This window comes from Anoplopoma fimbria, chromosome 3, assembly GCF_027596085.1.
Source record: "Anoplopoma fimbria isolate UVic2021 breed Golden Eagle Sablefish chromosome 3, Afim_UVic_2022, whole genome shotgun sequence".
Lineage (NCBI taxonomy): Eukaryota > Metazoa > Chordata > Actinopteri > Perciformes > Anoplopomatidae > Anoplopoma > Anoplopoma fimbria.
Genome location: NC_072451.1, coordinates 3,166,791 through 3,186,441, shown reverse-complemented (window position 1 = coordinate 3,186,441; position 19,651 = coordinate 3,166,791). Strand labels below are relative to the sequence as shown.

The window sequence follows — 19,651 nt, the reverse complement described above, 5'->3', positions numbered from 1 at the left end:
CAATCAGCTCTCAGCAACAAACATGGAGACTAAATGAGTTTAAGAGTTAAGACACAGAATTTAACCCTTAAATGACTTCAGTCTATTTGAGTTTACAGAACTCAGCAGTGTCTCCTGAGGAATTAAAAATGCAAAGTCCAGCGTAGAGAGGCTGAGTGAATGTGGTCTGGACTCTGTGGAGGAGAGTCATGGTTTTAGAGACGCTGTAGAAGGACAGAACACCTGCACTGTGATCCAGGTACACTCCTACTCTGGAGGACCGAGGACCTGAGACGGGAGTTTGGACTTTGTTGTACCGAAAGTCATAACTGTTATTTTCACATCTTAATGCCCAAGATTTGTCATTGTATCCAAATATATATTCATCCCAGTGCCCTTTTCTGCTGATATTCTTGTATGCGACTGCTACTTCAACTCCTCCTCCTCTCCACTCCACCTCCCAGTAACAACGTCCAGTCAGATTCTCTCTACTCAGGACCTGCCAACATACAGTGAATCTGTCTGGGTGACTAGAATAAGACTGTTTTTGACTCATTAATGTTGCTTTTCTGTTCCCCTCAGTTAATAACAGACGTTTGTTTACTGTGTTTGGATCCAGTGTGATTTCACGTGAATACTTTAAGAATCCAGCTCTGGTCTTTGGCTCTGATTGTGAAAGTAAAACATCCACTTCAGTCACTGTCAGTGAGATGTTTGTCCATTTCTCTCTCAGGACGTCCTGTAGTTTATCTCTGACTTCTGACACAGCTGCTGTCACCTCCTCAAAGTAGAGCAGAGGACGGATGTTGATGCTGGATGAGTCTGTAGACTCACTGAGTGCTGACAGTGAGGGGTAGTTGTGTAGAAACTGGTTGTGGTCCTCTGTGTGTGAGAGCTGCTGCAGCTCAGCGTCGTTCCTCTTCAGCTCAGTGATCTCCTGCTCCATCTTCTCCTGAAGCTCTTTGACTCGACTCACTTCAGTTCTCTGCTGGGATCTGACCTGCTGCTTCACATCGGAGCTTCTTTTCTCCATGAGACGGATCAGCTTGGTGAAGATCTTCTCACTGTCTTTCACTGTTTTATCAGCAGTTCGGTTGACGGCCTCCACCTCCTGTTGAAGCAGCTTCACGTCTTTCTCTCTGTCCTGGATTCTCTGCTGGATGTTTAGTCGACTCACCTCCAGCTCTCTCTGCCTCTCAGTCCTTTCTGCTGCAGCTGAGACTGTGGCGTGTCCTTTATGTTCATCCATTAAGCAGAGATAACAGATACACTGCTGATCAGTACGGCAGAAAATCTTCATCACCTCATTATGACGAGAGCAGATGTTCTCCTGGAGCTTGTTGGAGGGGTCCACCAGCTTGTGTTTTCTTAATTGAGGTACATCATAATGAGGCTGAAGGTGTTTCTCACAGTAAGAGACCAGACACACCAGACAGGACTTGAAAGCTTTCAGTTTCCTCCCAGTGCAGACATCACAGGCCACATCTTCAGGTCCAGCATAGCAGTGATCAGCAGGAGCAGCTTGGAGTCCAGTCTTCTTCAGTTGCTCCACTAAATCTGCCAACATGGTGTTTTTCCCCAGGACAGGCCTCGGTGTGAAGGTCTGCCTACACTGAGGACAGCTGTGGAGTTTCTTCCCATCCTCTTTATCCCAGTGGGTTTTAATACAGTTCATGCAGTAGCTGTGTCCACAGTGAATAGTCACGGATCCTTCAGTAGTTCCAGACAGATGGAACAAGAGATGCTCTCCTGGTTCAGGTGATCTCCTTTCTGCGCCATTTTACCTCTCAATGACAACGACTGTCTGAATTTCACTTCTTCAGAATCGACTCTGTTTTGACTTCTGATCTGAACAACATGTGTCTCTGCAGTGAACAGGAAATGGAGCTCTTGCACTTCACCACCATGTTGGTTACACCCGTCTGCAAACTGTAGATATGAAGGGGAGGGAACAAGGAAACACATGAACTGAGAGGAGCTTGCTGTGATTGATAGCAGGAGGAGGAGGAGGAGGGAGGGGTTATCGAGCTTTGCTTCACTCCAGGAAGAAGAGCAGCACTTTGTTTCCTGGTTTAAAATGCAGTTAAAACCTGCTCTCCGTCTAAAAACACTCACATTTTAAGGTGTTAAATACTTCTTGGCTCCTCAGGTCATTCATCACACATTTAATGATCTACTTTAAAGCATTCATAACAAAACATTTAAACAGAATACTATTCTGAACTTAACCTGCATTTAAAGCTACAGATGAATTTAAACAAATATCCTCAAACAAGTTATTTACTAGTAGAAATACTAAAGTGTTAAACCAATCAATCTATTAACAGAGAAAATAATGACCATATTGATCCATAATGAAAATAATCATTAGTCAATAGTTCAAAAAGAGCTCCAGCTCAACCAACTACAACAGTAAAATCCTGCTTTTACATGAATGCATGAGTCATAATAATCCAAATTTACCTCTAAAGTTCACTGATGCAGCATTTCAGTGGGATTGTAACTCAGGAAAGAAGTCCAACGTCCAGAAGAGATTTGAGGTTCAGGTTGATTTTATTGTGGAGATCAAAATGAAACAACGTTCCTCGTTCAGTCTCTCTCCTGTTCTGATAAAGAAACATGTCACTTCCTGGTTCATCAGCTGACACTGACACACCTTCTACCTTTAACCCTTCACATGAACAAGAACCTGCTGCTCAGTGACCCTAGTGTCAACAACAATAACAAGTAACAAAATAATCAAACTAATGAAATATCTACAACACTATTTTTACTATAACAGAGTATTTTGACTGTGTAGTATAGAGAGTGTGTTTAACACTTGTTAACAATAGAGTTAATTTCTCTGATAGAAACACTGCTTACTTCTACTTTTGGAGACGACTCCGCAGTTTTTAGAATTAGCTCTTCTTCTTTCCTAAAATGCAGTTTGATTAACGTTTTTAATTATAGCATTAACTTAAATACAACATAGCAATAATATATAAATGAATCACTGCTGTATAAATTATGAAAGTCCCAGATAGTTTTTACTTATTTGATAAAGTCATTTAAGTCCTTTTGGAGGAACACAGGTTGAATCCAGAATATACGGTGAATTTAAATGTTAGATGCATCCAAACAAATAAATCAAATCTGTTGCTTCCAACAGCACTGAATGCTGTGGGATTGGAACGCACCACATCACTTGGCTCTGCAGTTCAGTTGGAGACCGTGATGTCTGGATGAATCTGGAACATTTCCTGCTTTGTCACAATTAACCAACTTCATGGTTCTTATCACACCAGTAAAAAAACAAAGACACATTGTAGTGAACCTGAACTGAATAACTTTAGCATAAACCAGAACACTATTAATAAAATTGGAGATTACAGCCTTTTAGTGAAGATAGAATGAAGCCTAATTAAACAAACACAAACCACAGCAAAGCAATCATTCTCAGTAATATTTGAAAAAAGATCAAAAGCAGACCACTAATTTGATCATTTAATTTCTCTTTAAAGATGAAGTATTAATAACTTGCAGCAGTACTAGCCATGATGACACAGTGCACTTTTACAAAGAAGGCTTTAATCGTCTTAACAATATGTGTTGGATTGAGGTGCTTTAACCTTCACTACGTCCCTGCTTAGCTGTCAGTTTTCACATTTCACCTGTTAACCTGCTGTTAACAGTTTAAAAACTTCACTGAGCCTTTGGCAGCTTTAACATCAGTAAAGAGACATTTAAATGTAACATCACACTATGTCACTTTGTTCACAGTCACACACTTTAACACTGATGCTGCATTCATGTCACATGGGAAAGATGGTAGAGAAGAGCTTCTACTCTACAAATATAATTCACATCAGCTCTCAGGTTGTAAACAGTATTTTGGAATGTGAGATTTCAGGCTGTGGGTTAAAGTTTCTCTGACTTCTTGAATTCTAATTTAACAACATTGTGACATTTTTAACAAAATGTAGAGAATAAACTTCACAATATCTGTTGTCTTATGTGTGTCTGGACTCAACAAATCCTCTTCACACCCAAACTTGACCAAACCAATTCTTACTATTTTAAAAGTTCTTAAGTCTGTGTAATAAATCCTCTTGATTGAATAAGTGCACAAACAAACCCTTGGTTGTAAAACGCAACAGGTGATATTAAACTCTGCTCAAATCTCAGTGAGAAAGATGTTTAAAGAGGAAAGTTTAAAGGACAGAAACTGACAAATGCTCTTCTGCTCTAAACATGAACTCTGAACTTTGAGGTGTTTCAGGAGGAAAACTGCCTCAGTTATACTCTCATATATGTTTCATAATTTCTACATCAGCTTTGTATGAAACTCTGGAATAAAGACAAGAAGAAAATACTTTAATCATGTTTGTTTATTCATCATATAAACATTGATTTCATATATAGATTCACTTCGTCCACACAATCAATCAGTTTGACCAGAATCTCAGCTATGTTAAAGAGAATTATGAATTATCTTCTCATTGATTATGATTATTCTGTCCTCACTGAAATATTTTGAAGGAATCAATTCATCAGCTATACAGATAGCTTGTCTTTATATTCTCCAGCACTACATTCTCCAAAGAAAAGACAGGTTGTTGTGTTTGGCTTGATTTAATGAAGGATAATATGTACATTTTAAAATTGAAAAGAGCACAAAAATACAAAGAATAAGTACCTTATTTAGTACCTAATAATATCTCTAAGAACATCAGTAGATAAAAGATTACTGGCATAAACCAACGTGAACAGGAGCTTTAAAGTACGTCAATATATGTAATAAAAGATGAAATAGCTCAGTAAATACAATTTACATAAGCACTAATACTTTAACCACTAATCAATAATACATCCACATGTAGTTAACAATAAACTATCCATAATCAAAAATACCATACTCAAACCAAAGAAATATTAACCTAAACATGTTAATATAAATGTAAATAGTAGAAGACTTACGGATGAAGATGATTTGTGGACTTTAAGACAAAGAAATAAGAGGATTGGACTCTGAGATGCTCACTCTATGAGTCACAACAATCAGCTCTCAGTAAAACACATGGAGACTAAATGAGTTTAAGAGTTAAGACACAGAATTTAACCCTTAAATGACTTCAGTCTATTTGAGTTTACAGATTCTTCAAAAAATATATAGTATGTACACAATTTTTTGTTTCACAAGTAACTGGACAAAGCAACTACTCATGGCCCAGGTGTCAAAACATGATGTTGGCACTGCTATAGTCTTTCTGGCAATACAAACCAAATCTCCACATTCATCCCAGAGGTTAAGTTAAGCCCCTGAATGACGATTGGTTTTGTTTTCTGAGTTGCATGCCAATACACATCCATGATTGTACCAGATATGTGGCGGCAGGGGTAATAAAAACATGGATTGTATTTTTTGCAGCCTCCTGACCTCGTCCAGTAGCCAACACTAATTCATGACGTGGAAGGTAAAAGAGACCCTTTATTTGACAGTCGGACGAGAATCACATTTTTTATTATGGACGGAGCCAACGACTGATCTGGGGTGTATTTCCAGTAATATATTTCTGTCTCTTTTCCCTGCTATGCCGTTAGCGCTCTCCGCCTTTATCTCTCTTTATCTCCCCAGCTTTGTGCCTACTGGATATCCAATCTTTTTCTCAGCCTCAATTTTTTTAATTTCCTGTCTGGCTTCAGGTGTAGACGTCTCCGTGGAAAAGAGGAGCACAGCGCAGAGAATGAGCAAGGGGGGCCACAGCAGCAACCACTCTCTTGATGTCTCACTGGGACTCATGCAGCTCTGTTCTAACCTCATAGGGAACATTGTCAGAGAGAACAAGGGGAGGAAAGTCACACGCCCTAGGTAAAACCTCTAGCATTTAGTTTCTGCTTCATACAGTATCTTTTCAAAATAGACTTCCCAAGTATGTTTACTCAGTTTGTAGGTTTACTTCAGCAACAAAATAGTGGTTAAATGTATGCAACAACACCACGTGGCTAGGGTTGAGGGAAGATCATAGTTTTGGCTAAAGTATGTTTGTTAAGTAAATTAACTGTGCTTCCTCCGCTCTTCTTTGTTTTATTCCATTTATGCATTTACAAACAAGGTGTCGCCTCTCCAGAAAAAACAAACAAAACATAACAAAGATGGCAATAAAACAATTTTAAATAAACTTTACCAAACCCAAATTTTTTTCCCAGTCCGTGATCCGAACAGTTATGGTTGAGTCTTTGGTTGATGAGAGAAGTCTGTATAATTGTGTCATTTCCCGGATGGTGATATTGTAGATAAGTAATCTACTATTGGTGGTGGTTGCAAGTTATTCTGTGTGATTTTCATATTTGGTGTTTTTTGAGTGAATATTGTAAAAAAAAATTCTTATGTGAAATCAAACCCTGGGACAAGGGTCAAGGCCAGATTTTGTCATGATACGTACGACAGAGGCGAGTCGGATGTCGATACTGAAGCGCCCTTGGTAAGGAAAGCTACGAGATGTTATTTAGCTTATTTCGATATATTAGCGGACAGTACCCAGGCTACTGTGGGCCGTAGCCTACGCCAACACAACAGACAACACAGTCTCAACCGCCATGACAAACCGCCCACCTTACTCTCTCTGTCAATCCCAGGTACGCTAACTTGTGCCACCCAACCCACATAGGTAGCTAGAATGATTGACAGGCTTAACAATCTATATAGGACAAGAGACCTTCACTGACACCCTGAACTTGGTAAATGCAATAACCATTACTCTAAATGTCAATTATAGTTATTAGAGAGAAAATTTGATTCAGACTGCTCTACCCACTGAGCCACTGCCACCACAACCACTCACAGGTTCACTATCAGCCCCTACAGTAATATAACAGAGCTTTTACAGGGATTTGTCATTTAGCTGCAGCTCACTGTTATAACTCTTATCTGCTAACCTCTAATGTGAGTATCAAAATATTGGAACTGGCAGAGAATGTCTTGTTATATATCAGAATATAAATGATCACCAACCAGAATTTGACATGTTCTTATGTAATGATCATGAGAGGACAGGTTGAGTAATGTTGAGATCACAAAATCACAGTTTTGTGATCTCAACATTACTCATGATGAATATTTTTAAATTCTCAGTGAAGGACCAAAAGGGCAGGAAATATGTTAAGGAATATGATATGTACAGTAACCACATATATCCACAACAGCCAGACTAACTCACTGTTCATTCATGGTTAAACATGGTGTGCATGCATCGGCACCACATGCATTCATACAGTCCTGTGCCTGTAGCTCTCTTTTGTCTTGTAGCTAAAATATTACTATACAAATAGTAGTTACTTTCAGATGCTTAAAATATTATAGCTTTTAAAAAATCTTTCAACAAGCCATTAAAGAAATACAACCATCTTCTGAATCAGACAAATCTGAAACTCCCAAAAAACTATAAATCACCTCTAGGAAATAACTAAGTAGTTTTTTTTAAACAGAGCACAACATATAAAGTCTATATCATGCTAAACTGAACTACATTGTTCCTTTCTTTATTACGGGTAATGCCAATCGATATTCTGGATTTCATTTTTTTTATCTACTGTGTCATCAATTGTCATTGTCCTGCTTACACAAATAGTCATCTTTGTTTGTCCAAAGACACTTTAATGATTGAAATTTGTTTTTTTGCATACTTTTTGCATTTGAAACTAAGGGGGGTTAATCCTATCATGTTGTTTAGTCTTATTTAGAACCTTTACCATCATTTTATACAAAGCTTTATCTTTTACCTCCTCCAAATTTTGATAACCCACACAGTTATCACAGCAGGGACAAGGAAAAGGATCATCTGTATGAGGCACAATCAAACGATTACTCTATTCATTCAACAGGATGCAATCATGTCCATTCAGACAGCGTTTCCATGCAAAAGAGCATGCTGATGATCCTCATAGATCTCATGCACAGGCCAGCAGCTGATATAGTAGCTGCATTGTCCAATATTAGGTCCAGCAATGTCCCAAGTTTAGAATCCCTGCTCTGCAGAACACTTCTGTGACTGCTGGTCCTGCCCAGCTGGGGTTTTCCAAACAGGCTCCAGGCACTACAGGCTCTCACAACAAGCAGCCTAAGGAGTCACTTCGCACTGTTCTCACCTTCACCTCAATGTTCCACACTGAAAATTTTACGATAGAAAGAGTCTGGAACTTCAGATTCTTAAAATCTATCAGGAGCAGTGAGTCCAGCAGCAGTAAGACTCTGTGTCAGTAGTCCCCACACCAAGCCCTATTCCTCCTTCATCCTTTGGAATAAAAAGAACAGCATACTCTCTGTATCTCCAGGGTTACCATTAATGTGGATCTATTATCAGCATAAGGAGTGAATAATCTTTCTCTGATTGTTCTTTTGCACCAAACTAAATCTTAGACCGGATATTAATTTCTTACCGAGATAGATCGCCATGGTTACTTACGATGAACACCTAACCTACTCCGAGATCTACTTGTGTAAAAGCTCTGCCTACTTTGCAATCAATGCTTGTTAAGTAGATCGTGAATTTAAATAAAAAGAAGTTAAAGTCACAATTCAGACTAAAAATAACCCAGTTTAAACAAATACATGCAAAACAGATGGTAACAAATCGCCGTCTGTCTAAATGTTTAAATGAACAGATTTAGAATATCACGGGTATATTTTACCCGCTGACAATGAAGTGTAAATATGCAAATATGCAGAGTGCAAGGCTGCTTGAATAAATATGTAAACAATTTGAATTTAAAGTTACCGGGTTATTGCACATGGATTTGTACCATACAGAGGATGAATGATTAATTGTTCATCAGAGTGACAGCCAGAGGAAAGAAGCTGTTCTGGTGTCTGGTAGTTTTGGCGTACAGTGCTCTGTAGTGCCTACCAGAGGGGAGGAGTTGGAACTGGTTCCGGGTGTGATGGGTCTGCAGAGATGTTTCCAGCCCGTTTCTTGGCTGGCACCAATGAGTCTCTCTGCAGACCTGACAGTCTGTTGTAGTCTGTTCCTGTCCTGTTTGGTTGCCGATCCAAACCAGACAGTGATGGAACAGCAGAGACCAGACTGGATGATGGCAGAGTAAATCTGAATCAGCAGCTCCTGAGGCAGGTTGTATTTCCTGAGCTGACGCAGGAAGTACAACCTCTGCTGGGCCTTTTCTGGATAGTGTCGATGTTGGAGGCCCACTTTAGGTCCTGGGAGAGAATGGATCCAAAAAACTTGAAGGACTCCACAGCCGACACAGTGCTGTTTAGTATGGTGAGGGGGGCAGTGTTGGAGGGCTTCTCCTGAAGTCCAATGTCATCTCCACAGTTTTGAGCTTGTTCAGCTCCAGGTTGTTCTGACCACACCAGAGACTGATCACCGTCCCTGATGAGGTCGATGACAGTTGTATCGTCTGCTAACTTCAGGAGTTTAACAGATGGGTCACCTGAGGTGCAGTCGTTGGTGTAGAGCAGTGGTTCTCAAACTTTTTCTGTCATGCCCCCACTTTGGAGGAAGAAAATGTTCATGCCCCACCGCCCCAACAAAATTGTAACAAAATGGTCCACGTTGAATTTTATTGAAATAACAACATTTTGTGAGTCCTCCATCTGTGCTTTTTCAAATAATAGAATAAAGAAAATTGCAATCACTTTCAAGTAAACCTCCACTAGACAAAAACAAATGTGCAATCACTTTGTTAGAACAATGCAAATAAAGTTCTATCTGTGCAAAAAGAACTAATATTTGGCAAAGAATAGCTTATTGTGGCTGAATTACCTGTTTTGCAAGATAATAATAATAATAAAGTGCAAGATAATAACAAAAACAAGTTCAAATATTTGGCAATAAAGAGTTTTGATGAGTTTTACACTGAATAATTTTTTCAAAACAATGAATAACGTGGGTGTAACCCAGTGAAACAAAACAAAATGAGTGCAGATATGTGTGAGATTCATGCTCAATTTTGAGCTTAGATCTGTATTTTGTTTTGAGAGAGGCAACAGCAGAAAAGCCGATCTCACAGAGGTAGGATGTGGCGACAAACACAGACTGGTCACTCCTCATCTCCTACCGCATTCACTGTGAAACCCAGAGCAAGATAGGCGTCATCATATTTAATTTAATCCTGAGATGGAGGATTTCTTGGAGACCGGGAAGATGGTAGAGCGTTTGAAGCAGGAGGGGACTTCACACAGCTCCAGTGAACGTTGAAGATCTGCGTGAAGATGGGGGCCAGCTGGTCAGCACAGACTTTCAGGCAGGAGGGTGACACACCGTCTGGGCCGGGTGCCTTCCTGATCTGCTGTCCGTGAAAGAGCCAACACACATCCTCTTCACAGATCCTCAGTGCCGGTGGGGGTCGGTTGGGAGGGGTGAGGAGGTGGCAGGGGGTGTAGGTGGGTGATTGATCTCAGAGCAGTTGTGGGGTGTGAAGGTTGGCTTGTCGAACCTGCAGTAGCAGACATTCAGGTAAGCCACGGTCGACGGTTCGCCACAGTGTTGGTATTATCTCCTGTAGTTGGTGAGTTCCTGCAGGCCTCTCCACACTGAAGCAAGATTTGTTCTACCTATGTGAAAACCATTAAAAAGCGTTACCAAAAGATTCATCTTATAAAAGACCATAATTAAGATTCCAAATACAAGTGTGTATCTCAACATTAACTTCTAAAAGCACTGAACTAGGAACTGAACAACATGTTTAAAAAAACAAATAATGAGATCAAGTCTGGCTAATGATGAGAAATTGGAATGGCGACAGGTGTACTAACTCACAAGTTTCAGCAAGACACTTGTCAGTCCAATGGAGCATTAGGCTCTAGGTGATTCCTAACTAATGTGGCACTTTCTGTACTTTTAAAATCACCTCCAAGAAACAAAATATCAGTAAAATTATTGATAAAATCACTAATCATTACATTTTTATTCATGCAGTTTTTACAGCCCATTAGTTGCATACATCATTGGAGTTTGTTGGCTCACTTTTATTGTTTTGTATGGCTACGGCAGTCAACGGAACTGCTAGTGCAAACACTGCTGCTTAATTTTGTTTTCAGCAAGGTTGTATGAAGTAACTTATATAACGACTTGGAGCCGATTGCCTGCATTCATTGGCACTGGGTTTTGAGTTTTAATTAAGTGTTTTATGTGCTTTACAGTCCGTTATGCCCGAGCCTAGGTGAGCAGCGTGTGTTCCTTACAGAACTTCTTGCTTTTTCTTTCAACAGCCACGTAAACAGGTTAGAGCAGCATACCGCTTATGTTATCAGCTCAGCTCCTGTGTGGCTCCGCTGCATGTCGGCTGCAGCTCTTCTAGAGATTCAAGGCCTTGGCGCGGTTCAAAGCAAAAATAGATGGTGAAAATGGGCTTTTGACAGTTAATTAACATCATACCAGAAACATATCTGTAGAACATGTCTAAGCCTTGAAAATTTTATTTTTATTTTCAACACTTGGTGTTATTGTTTCAAAATAAAAGCCCTCTAGCTTCTTTCTGTGGACAGAATCAGAATTTCAGAAAACAACTTTTTTTCTGAAATATTTATATGATAGTGTTTTGGAAAATACACTGCCTGTGAATTGTTATTATTTCCAAATGAGAACACGCTTCATATTGTTTCTTTGTCTCAACTAAGTATAAATTATGAGAGCCATTATAAGAAGAGAAACGTGTGATAGACGCAGCACTTAATCCAGGCACACGCTGCTCACACAAGGAGTGTGGCCCAGGGTTGCAAATTGTGGGTTGTATTTCTTGTAACACACAATACAGCAGTGGTTGTTGCAGACACACCTGGCGGAGATCTGCACTCTACTGAGTCCACATTTAAACTTATCTGCAAGATAGCAGTTAGAAAACCTTCTCGATGATCTTGCTCAGGAAGGTGAGGTTGGAGATTGGCCTATAGTTGCTAAGTGTAATCAAGGTTGTTTTTATTAGTGGTCTATAATTGATGAATTGCCAACTGATTGTGCTCCCAATTCTTGATGATTCATTTCAGGTGTGTGTGTCATGTGACTGCCTATATAAGCTGATGCACCTGCACAAAATAAATTGAGTGTGTGTTTTCTCAGAACTTGAATGCAGTTGTGTTATTTGTCCTCCCAAGTTGATAGAACGTTTCGTAGGTATATCTAGCAGTCAAGCTCTGTTTAACAGGTTATGGGCCCAGGAGCGTTTGACGTTTGTGCACAGAGATATCCGGCGTGAGTAGGCACCGAGAGACATTTGTTTGTGAGCGAGTTTGAATACGTGTCTCACGGATTGGAGTGCCAGGACCATGAGCGAACCAAGTTCACGTTGGTCTCGTCTTGTGTTTGACGGAGACGAAAAGAACTATGAACTGTGGGAGACTAAGTTTTTGGGCCATATGCGGTTGCAGAAATTGAAGGACACAATTTTGAATCAACCAGCCGATGGCGCGGAAGAAAACGCACTGGCCGAGGATGCGGCGAAGAACGCAGAAGCGTACGCGGAATTGATCCAATTCCTTGATGACAAAAGTTTGTCTCTGGTCATGCGAGAGGCAGCGGATGACGGACGTGCAGCTCTCAGGATTTTACGCGACTATTATGCAGGCAAGGGTAAGCCCCGCATTGTATGCCTGTATACAGAACTGACTTCCTTGCAAAAGATGAGTTTTGAGAGTGTGACTGATTATGTCATACGCGCCGAGACTTCAATCACAGCACTGCGTAATGCTGGAGAGGTTTTAAGCGATGGATTATTGGTTGCAATGATTTTGAAGGGGCTGCCAGAATCATTTAAGCCTTTTTCCATTTTTATCACTCAAAGTGATGAGACTCTCTCTTTTGCCGAGTTCAAGACTAAGTTGCGCAGTTATGAGAGCACTGAAAGTATGCACACAGCTGCGGCTGACGACAATGTCATGGGGGCCCGTGCGCATCCAAGTAGGGCTGCCCCATCAGGTGCAAGTGCGCGCAGAACTGAGAGCGGGGACATTGTGTGTTTCCGTTGTGGCCAGAGAGGTCACAAGGTAAGAGACTGTCAGCGTGGTCAACAGTGGTACAGCCAGGGCGAGAATACCGCACGGCGAGGAGGATGGCGACAGCGGCAGCAGGACAACGCTCGCGGAGTGTACGAGGAGACGGATGACAGCACCTTCGCGTTCAAGCTTGTGACCAGCGAGCCAGGAAGCTGTGTCACCAGAAAGGGCCTGATGGTGGACACCGGTGCGACATCGCATATCATCACTGACTTGGCAAAGTTCAAGAGCTTCGATGACCGATTCCAGTCCGAGACTCACTGCGTGGAGCTGGCCGATGGCACAAGCTGCATGGGGGTCGCGGAGCGCAGAGGAGACGCCGAGGTGTGTCTGGTCGACAGCAGGGGGCGCTGCCGCAGTGCCACACTGAAACAGGCGCTGTACATCCCCTCGTATCCCCAAGACATCTTCTCCGTGAGAGCTGCAACTTCGAATGGGGCAACGGTGATCTTCAAGGAAGGAGAAGATGTATTGCAGTACAGAGACGGTACGAGCTTCCTCATTCATGAGCATAACAGACTGTTTTATTTGCCTACTGTGCCAGTAAACAATGACTCTGATGATAAATGTATGAGCTGTTATGATATTCAGACGTGGCACGAGATTTTCGGGCACTGTAATTTTGATGATGTCATGAAGTTAGAGAATGTTGTGAATGGAATGTCAATCAGGGGTAAAGCGTCCAAATCCATGACATGTGAAGTGTGTACTCAGGGCAAGTTCACTCAGAGCAGGAACAGGAAGCCTGATGTGAGGGCCAAATCAGCCTTAGAGCTGGTTCACACTGACTTGGCAGGCCCCATTGACCCAGAGTCCAAGGAAGGGTATAGGTATGTAGTTTCCTTTACTGATGACTATTCAGGTGCAGTGTTTGTGTACTGTCTAAAGCACAAGAGTGACACTGTAGAAGCCACAGAGAGGTTTCTAGCCGACACAGCCCCATATGGGAAAGTGAAGTGTATCAGGTCTGACAATGGTACTGAGTTCACAGGGCAGGGTTACCAAGCCCTACTGCGTAGAAATAGAATCAGACATGAAACATCAGCACCATACTCACCACACCAGAATGGCACCGCAGAGCGTAACTGGAGAACCCTTTTTGACATGGCTAGATGTATGCTCTTGGAGAGCCAGTTAGCCAAGGAGCTATGGCCGTATGCGGTCCAGACAGCAGCAGTGGTGAGGAATAGATGTTTTAACAACCGCACCAGAGAGACACCTTACTTTATGCTGACAGGAAGGAGACCTAATGTCTCCAGGATGCAGAAGTTTGGTACTGTGTGTTACGCCTATAGGCAGGACAGGAAGAAGCTAGAGTCAAGGTCTGACAAAGGCATCTTTGTTGGTTATGATAAGAACAGTCCAGCCTATATGGTCTACTACCCTGACAGCGGGAAGGTGATGAAGCACAGACTGGTGAGGTTCATGTCCTGTGTTGAGGGACCGCAGACTGATGGCATGTCAGACGATGACAGTGGTGTGCAGTCTAGCACAACCAGACCTGACCCCGACAAACCCGAGCAGAACGACATCCCAGAGGCTAGGCCAGGTCCAAGCCAGATAGGCCTACAGACAGGTGAGGTCAAGCCAGAATCCCAGTCTCCACGGAGATACCCTGCTAGAGAGAGGAGGAGGCCAGACTTCTATGGGATAGATAGTGATCAGGTTCAGATCAACATTGATTATTGCTACAGGATGGTTTGTAATGTACCTCAGACGTTCAGAGATGCTGTGACTTTATCCAACTCAAGAGAGTGGGTAGATGCAATGGATGAGGAGATGAAGGCACTGAGGGATAACAAAACATTTACTCTGACCACCTTACCTGTGGGCAAGAAAGCAGTGGGGGTAGATGGGTGTATACTGTCAAAACCAATGTTGATGGATCTGACAAGTACAAGGCCCGCTATGTAGCCAAGGGATACAGTCAACAGATGGGTGTAGACTATGGAGAAACGTTTTCTCCTACTGCTGACCTAACTAGTGTGAGAGTTTTGATGCAGAAAGCTGCCCAAGAGGATCTGATCCTACATCAGATGGATGTTAAAACTGCCTACCTACATGCACCAATTGATTGTGAATTTACATGGAACAGCCAGAGGGTTATGATGTAAAATCACAGACAAATAGTATGGTGTTGTAGCCACCACACAAGAGTGTCTTTACTTATCAACTGCTTGAACATCTTGATGACTGTCTGTATGATGTACCTAAGATTTTTGAAGATAACCAAGGTACAATTGCATTAGCCAAGAATCCAGTAAGCAGACAGCGATAAGCATATTGATATCAAATACCATTTTGTGAGATCAACTGTTAATGACTGTAAAGTATGTTTGTATTGCCCAACAAACCAGATGGTAGCTGACCTGATGACAAAACCAGCTACTAAGCAAAGCTACTGACTTTTTCCATGTTCCTGTTTGGAGTATAGCCAGTTAAGTTCAGTTGGTTTCCATGTTTGTTTGTTTTTGTTTTGTTTTGTTTTATGATTTATGCTTGTCAATAATGTGTGATCAAGTGGGGGTGTTAATTGATGAATTGCCAACTGATTGTGCTCCCAATTCTTGATGATTCATTTCAGGTGTGTGTGTCATGTGACTGCCTATATAAGCTGATGCACCTGCACAAAATAAATTGAGTGTGTGTTTTCTCAGAACTTGAATGCAGTTGTGTTATTTGTCCTCCCAAGTTGATAGAACGTTTCGTAGGTATATCTAGCAGTCAAGCTCTGTTTCCTTCAGCTGTCCGGCTCACGATGCTCCTGACTGGTATTTTCCGATGGGCGTGAAAGCAAGGCCATACGATGTCGGACCGGCCACCTGAGGTGGGGAGCAGTCCAGGTCCTTGTTTGCAGCCGCTTTAGCAATAATGTCAGGGATCTTAGGCCTAGGCCACCTGCTGGCCATCGGTGCAGTAGAGGTGGAGAGAGGATGCCAGAGTCCTTTGAGCAGAGGGTGTGGCCACAGAGTCAGGACAGATTGCGTGGTGGAGTGGTTGGAGGAGGGACAACAGCTGGAAAATAACTATAACATTCAATATAGATTTTTCGAAGGGTGGTTATATGATTATGAAAATTATATGATAGAACAATTGAGAGGCAAATAAAGTGCACATAAATGCTCGGGGTGAATGAGGACATTAGTGTCTCACACACACACACACACACACACACACACACACACACACACACACACACACACACACACACACACACACACACACACACACACACACACACACCTTTTCCTTCTGAAAGTGATGGTAGGGACTAGATGGGGAACAGTTATGGATCAAACCCATCTGAGTACAAGTCGAAGGAAGTATTGTGTATGGTAATTATTTATTGTAATGTGTGTGTGTGTAGTGTGTGTGTGTAATGTCGGCGGCTGGTATTGTGTGTGTGTGTGTGTGTGTGAGTATTATTATTGAGACACTAGCTCAATAAACTCATTCACCCGGCCATTTATGTACTTTATTTTTCCTTTTTACAATTTGTTTTATCATATAATTTCATGTCATATAACCACCCTTTCGAAAAAAATCGACGAATGTTGCAGGCCAGCTGTGCCTCATCAACCGCTCCTGCGCTGTCTGTATCACGGCTTTCTGTGGCCACCACCCTGCCTGCTCCAGAGATACCCGGCATCCCTGCTCCACCTCTACTGCACCGATGGCTGCTCGTAGGCTTAAGATCCCTGACATTGCTAAAAGCGGCTACTAAACAAACGACCCGTTCCCCCTCCTCCTCAGGTGGCGATCGACCTTTTCGCGCCATCAGCGAGAAATACCAGTCAGAAATTCCGGTGAGGCCTCCGGACTGAAATACGAACCGCTGCGTCCCTGCTCCATCATTCGTTACAACCTCGTTCTGAAGTGGGCAAGGTCGGCGGGCTAATGCCCTCGACGGAACCCTGTTCAATGCGGAGACGCTCTCATCAGTGTGTGTTAAACAGGCGCCCGGCTGCTAGATTACTTTTGCAACGTTCTATCAACTTGGGAAAACAAATAGCTCAATTCTGAGAAAACCCACGCACTCAATTGACCGATGTGCAGGTATATCCTTATAGGCAGTCACATGACACACACACCTGAAAACAGATCATCAGGAGTGGGAGCACAATCAGTTGGCAATTCAATTAACACCCCACTTGTCACATTATTGACAAGCATAAATCATAAAACAAAACAAAACAAAAAACAAACAAACATGTGAGAATATTTGAGACAACTGGCCCCATGCTTCCAAACAGGAGACAGAAGTCAGCTAGCTTGGATCTCTAACATAAACACAGTAATGTCAGCTGGGTTACTATTACAAGCATGTTTTCACATAATAGTCATGCAACATTTTTGTTCCGGACATTTGGTGATTTAAGCGCTATATATGAAAACGCGACTTCTCTAGTCTACGCACCAACTAGATTTTGTCTGTGATTTTTACATCATAACCCCCTCTGGCTGTTGTCAAATTCAGTGGTGTGTAGGTAGGCGGGTGGCATCCATCTGATGTAGGATCCAGGTGCCCAGGCAACTTTCTGCATCAAACTCTCACGCAGACCGTCAGCAGTAAGAGAAAGCGGCGTGCTATATCTACACCCCATCTGATGACTGTAGCGGCTACATAGCAGGTCTTGTACTGTCGAATCCATCAGCACTGCCCTGCAGGCTAAGGCGGTGGAGAGTAAATGGCTTTGTTATCCTCAATGCCTTCTTCTCTACTCATCCAGCCATCTACCCACTCTCTTGAGGGTGGATAAAGTCACAGCATCTGAGCGTCCGAGTACGTACAAGCCATCCTGTAACTGTCAATGTTGATCTGAATTGATTTATCCCCATAGAAGTCTGGCTCTCTCCTGCAGAGTGCTCTCGTGGAACTGGGATTCTGGCTGACCTCGCCTGTCTGTAGACACCTTCTGGCTTGGACCTGGCCTATCCACTAATCAGGATGTCGTTCTGCTCAGCACAGCTTTAAGTCAGATCTGGTTCCCGTCTTTAGACTGCACACCGCTGTCTAAATGGATCGTCTGACACATATATATCGATCTCTATGGTCCCTCAACATGGGCACCTCGCCCGGTCTCTGTCTTCATCACCTTCGCTGTCAGGAATTAGTAGACCTTATAGGCTGAGTTCTTCTTATCATAACCCGCGAACAAGATGAACCTTGAATAGCTTCTTCTGTGCTGCTATAAGCGTAACCGCAGTAAACTCATCCTCTGAGACATTAGATCCCTTTCCTGTCATGCATAAAAAAGTAGATGTATTAAACATTATTCTCACCGCCTAACTGCGCGCCAATCTGAGGCGCGCTACGGCCATAACTCTGGCAACACAACTCTCAAAAAATACATCTAATGCCATGTCATTGTTTATTTTCTGCGTGTATTCTGAGTGTAGTGATTGGTATATAATTAGCTGATGTTTCATGTCTGATTCTATTTCTCGCGTAAGGCGTATCACCCTTGCCCTGTAACTTCAGCTACCAAAGTATCAGACCTGATACACTTCGCATGTCGGCAAAAAATGTTTGTGCCCAGGCAATGCAAACCTGCACTGAGTCTCATCAATAAAACACATGCCTATACCGCTCGCTTGGACTCTGGAATTAATGGGAACGCAAATCAATGTGGGAGCCAGCTCTACAAGTTTGGCCACCACATCATACTGTTCTGAAGTGAACTTTGAAATACGCTTCACGTGTGCATGGACTGAACGCGCCCTGATTGACATTCCATTCACAACATTCTCTAGCATGACATCATCAAAAAACCCAGTGCCGAAAATCTGTGCCGCATCACAGATGTCATAACAGCTCGCTTATTTATCATCAAGTCATTATTTACTGGCTCAACCAGGCAAATAAAGCTGGTCTGTTATGCTCATGAATGGCTCGCCACCGTCTCTGCTACAGCCATGTCGCTGGCGAAGATCGCAACATTCGAAAGTTGCAGCATCTGCGGAAGATGTCTTTGGGGGCTACGAAGAGATGGCTACAGCGCTGTTTGTGTGGCGGCAGCGCCTATGACAGACACTACCGGCGTCTCCTCGCGGCGCGTTACATACGCTGTCGGCCAGCCCGCGCGGCAATGCCGACGGAATGGTCATCAGCTGCTGTAAGTCAGTGATATTCCATCGATGCCGCACCCGGTAATCACCATCAGGCCTCTGGTGACAGCCGCAATAAATCTGCACAAGCTGAGCTAGCCCCGAAGGTGTCATCGTCTCCTGGCCTACCTCAGCGGCGACGCTTCGGCCATAAATCTCTGCCGTCGTGACGCGACCGCCAAAGCACCATTGCACACTGTTGACCACGCTGATCTCTTACCTTGTGACCTCTGCTGAATACAACGAAACGCAATGTCCCATCTCTCAGTGCCTAACGCACTACTACGATGGAGCAGCCCTATCGCCGCGCTATTATCGTCAGCATGCTATTAATGCATTAACTCTCTCATAACTAAATACTAGTGACTTCGGCAAAAGAGAGAGTCTCATCGCTGATGATAAAAATGGAAAAAGACTTAAATATTCTGTATACTGCCTTCAAAATCATTTTCAACCAATAATCCCGTAAACAAAAAACACTTCTCCACAGCATTGCGCAGTGCTTTTGTGATTATGACTATAAATCAATAAAAAACTCATCTTTGCAAGGAAGTCAATTCTGTATACAGGCATACA

At 42.5% G+C, this 19,651-nt stretch overlaps 2 protein-coding genes across 2 annotated transcripts in view; one reads left to right on the top strand and one right to left on the bottom strand.

The window, feature by feature from the left end:
• Positions 1 to 19,651, top strand: part of myo10 (myosin X) — a 151,230-nt gene that overhangs the window by 105,404 nt on the left and 26,175 nt on the right. The window lies entirely within an intron of this gene.
• LOC129112410 (tripartite motif-containing protein 16-like) lies at positions 14 to 1,773 on the bottom strand. Its single transcript, XM_054624502.1, is given in 2 exon segments — positions 14 to 1,683; positions 1,686 to 1,773. Coding segments are annotated over 2 exon segments (1,674 nt in total). The 5' UTR covers positions 1,759 to 1,773; the 3' UTR covers positions 14 to 82.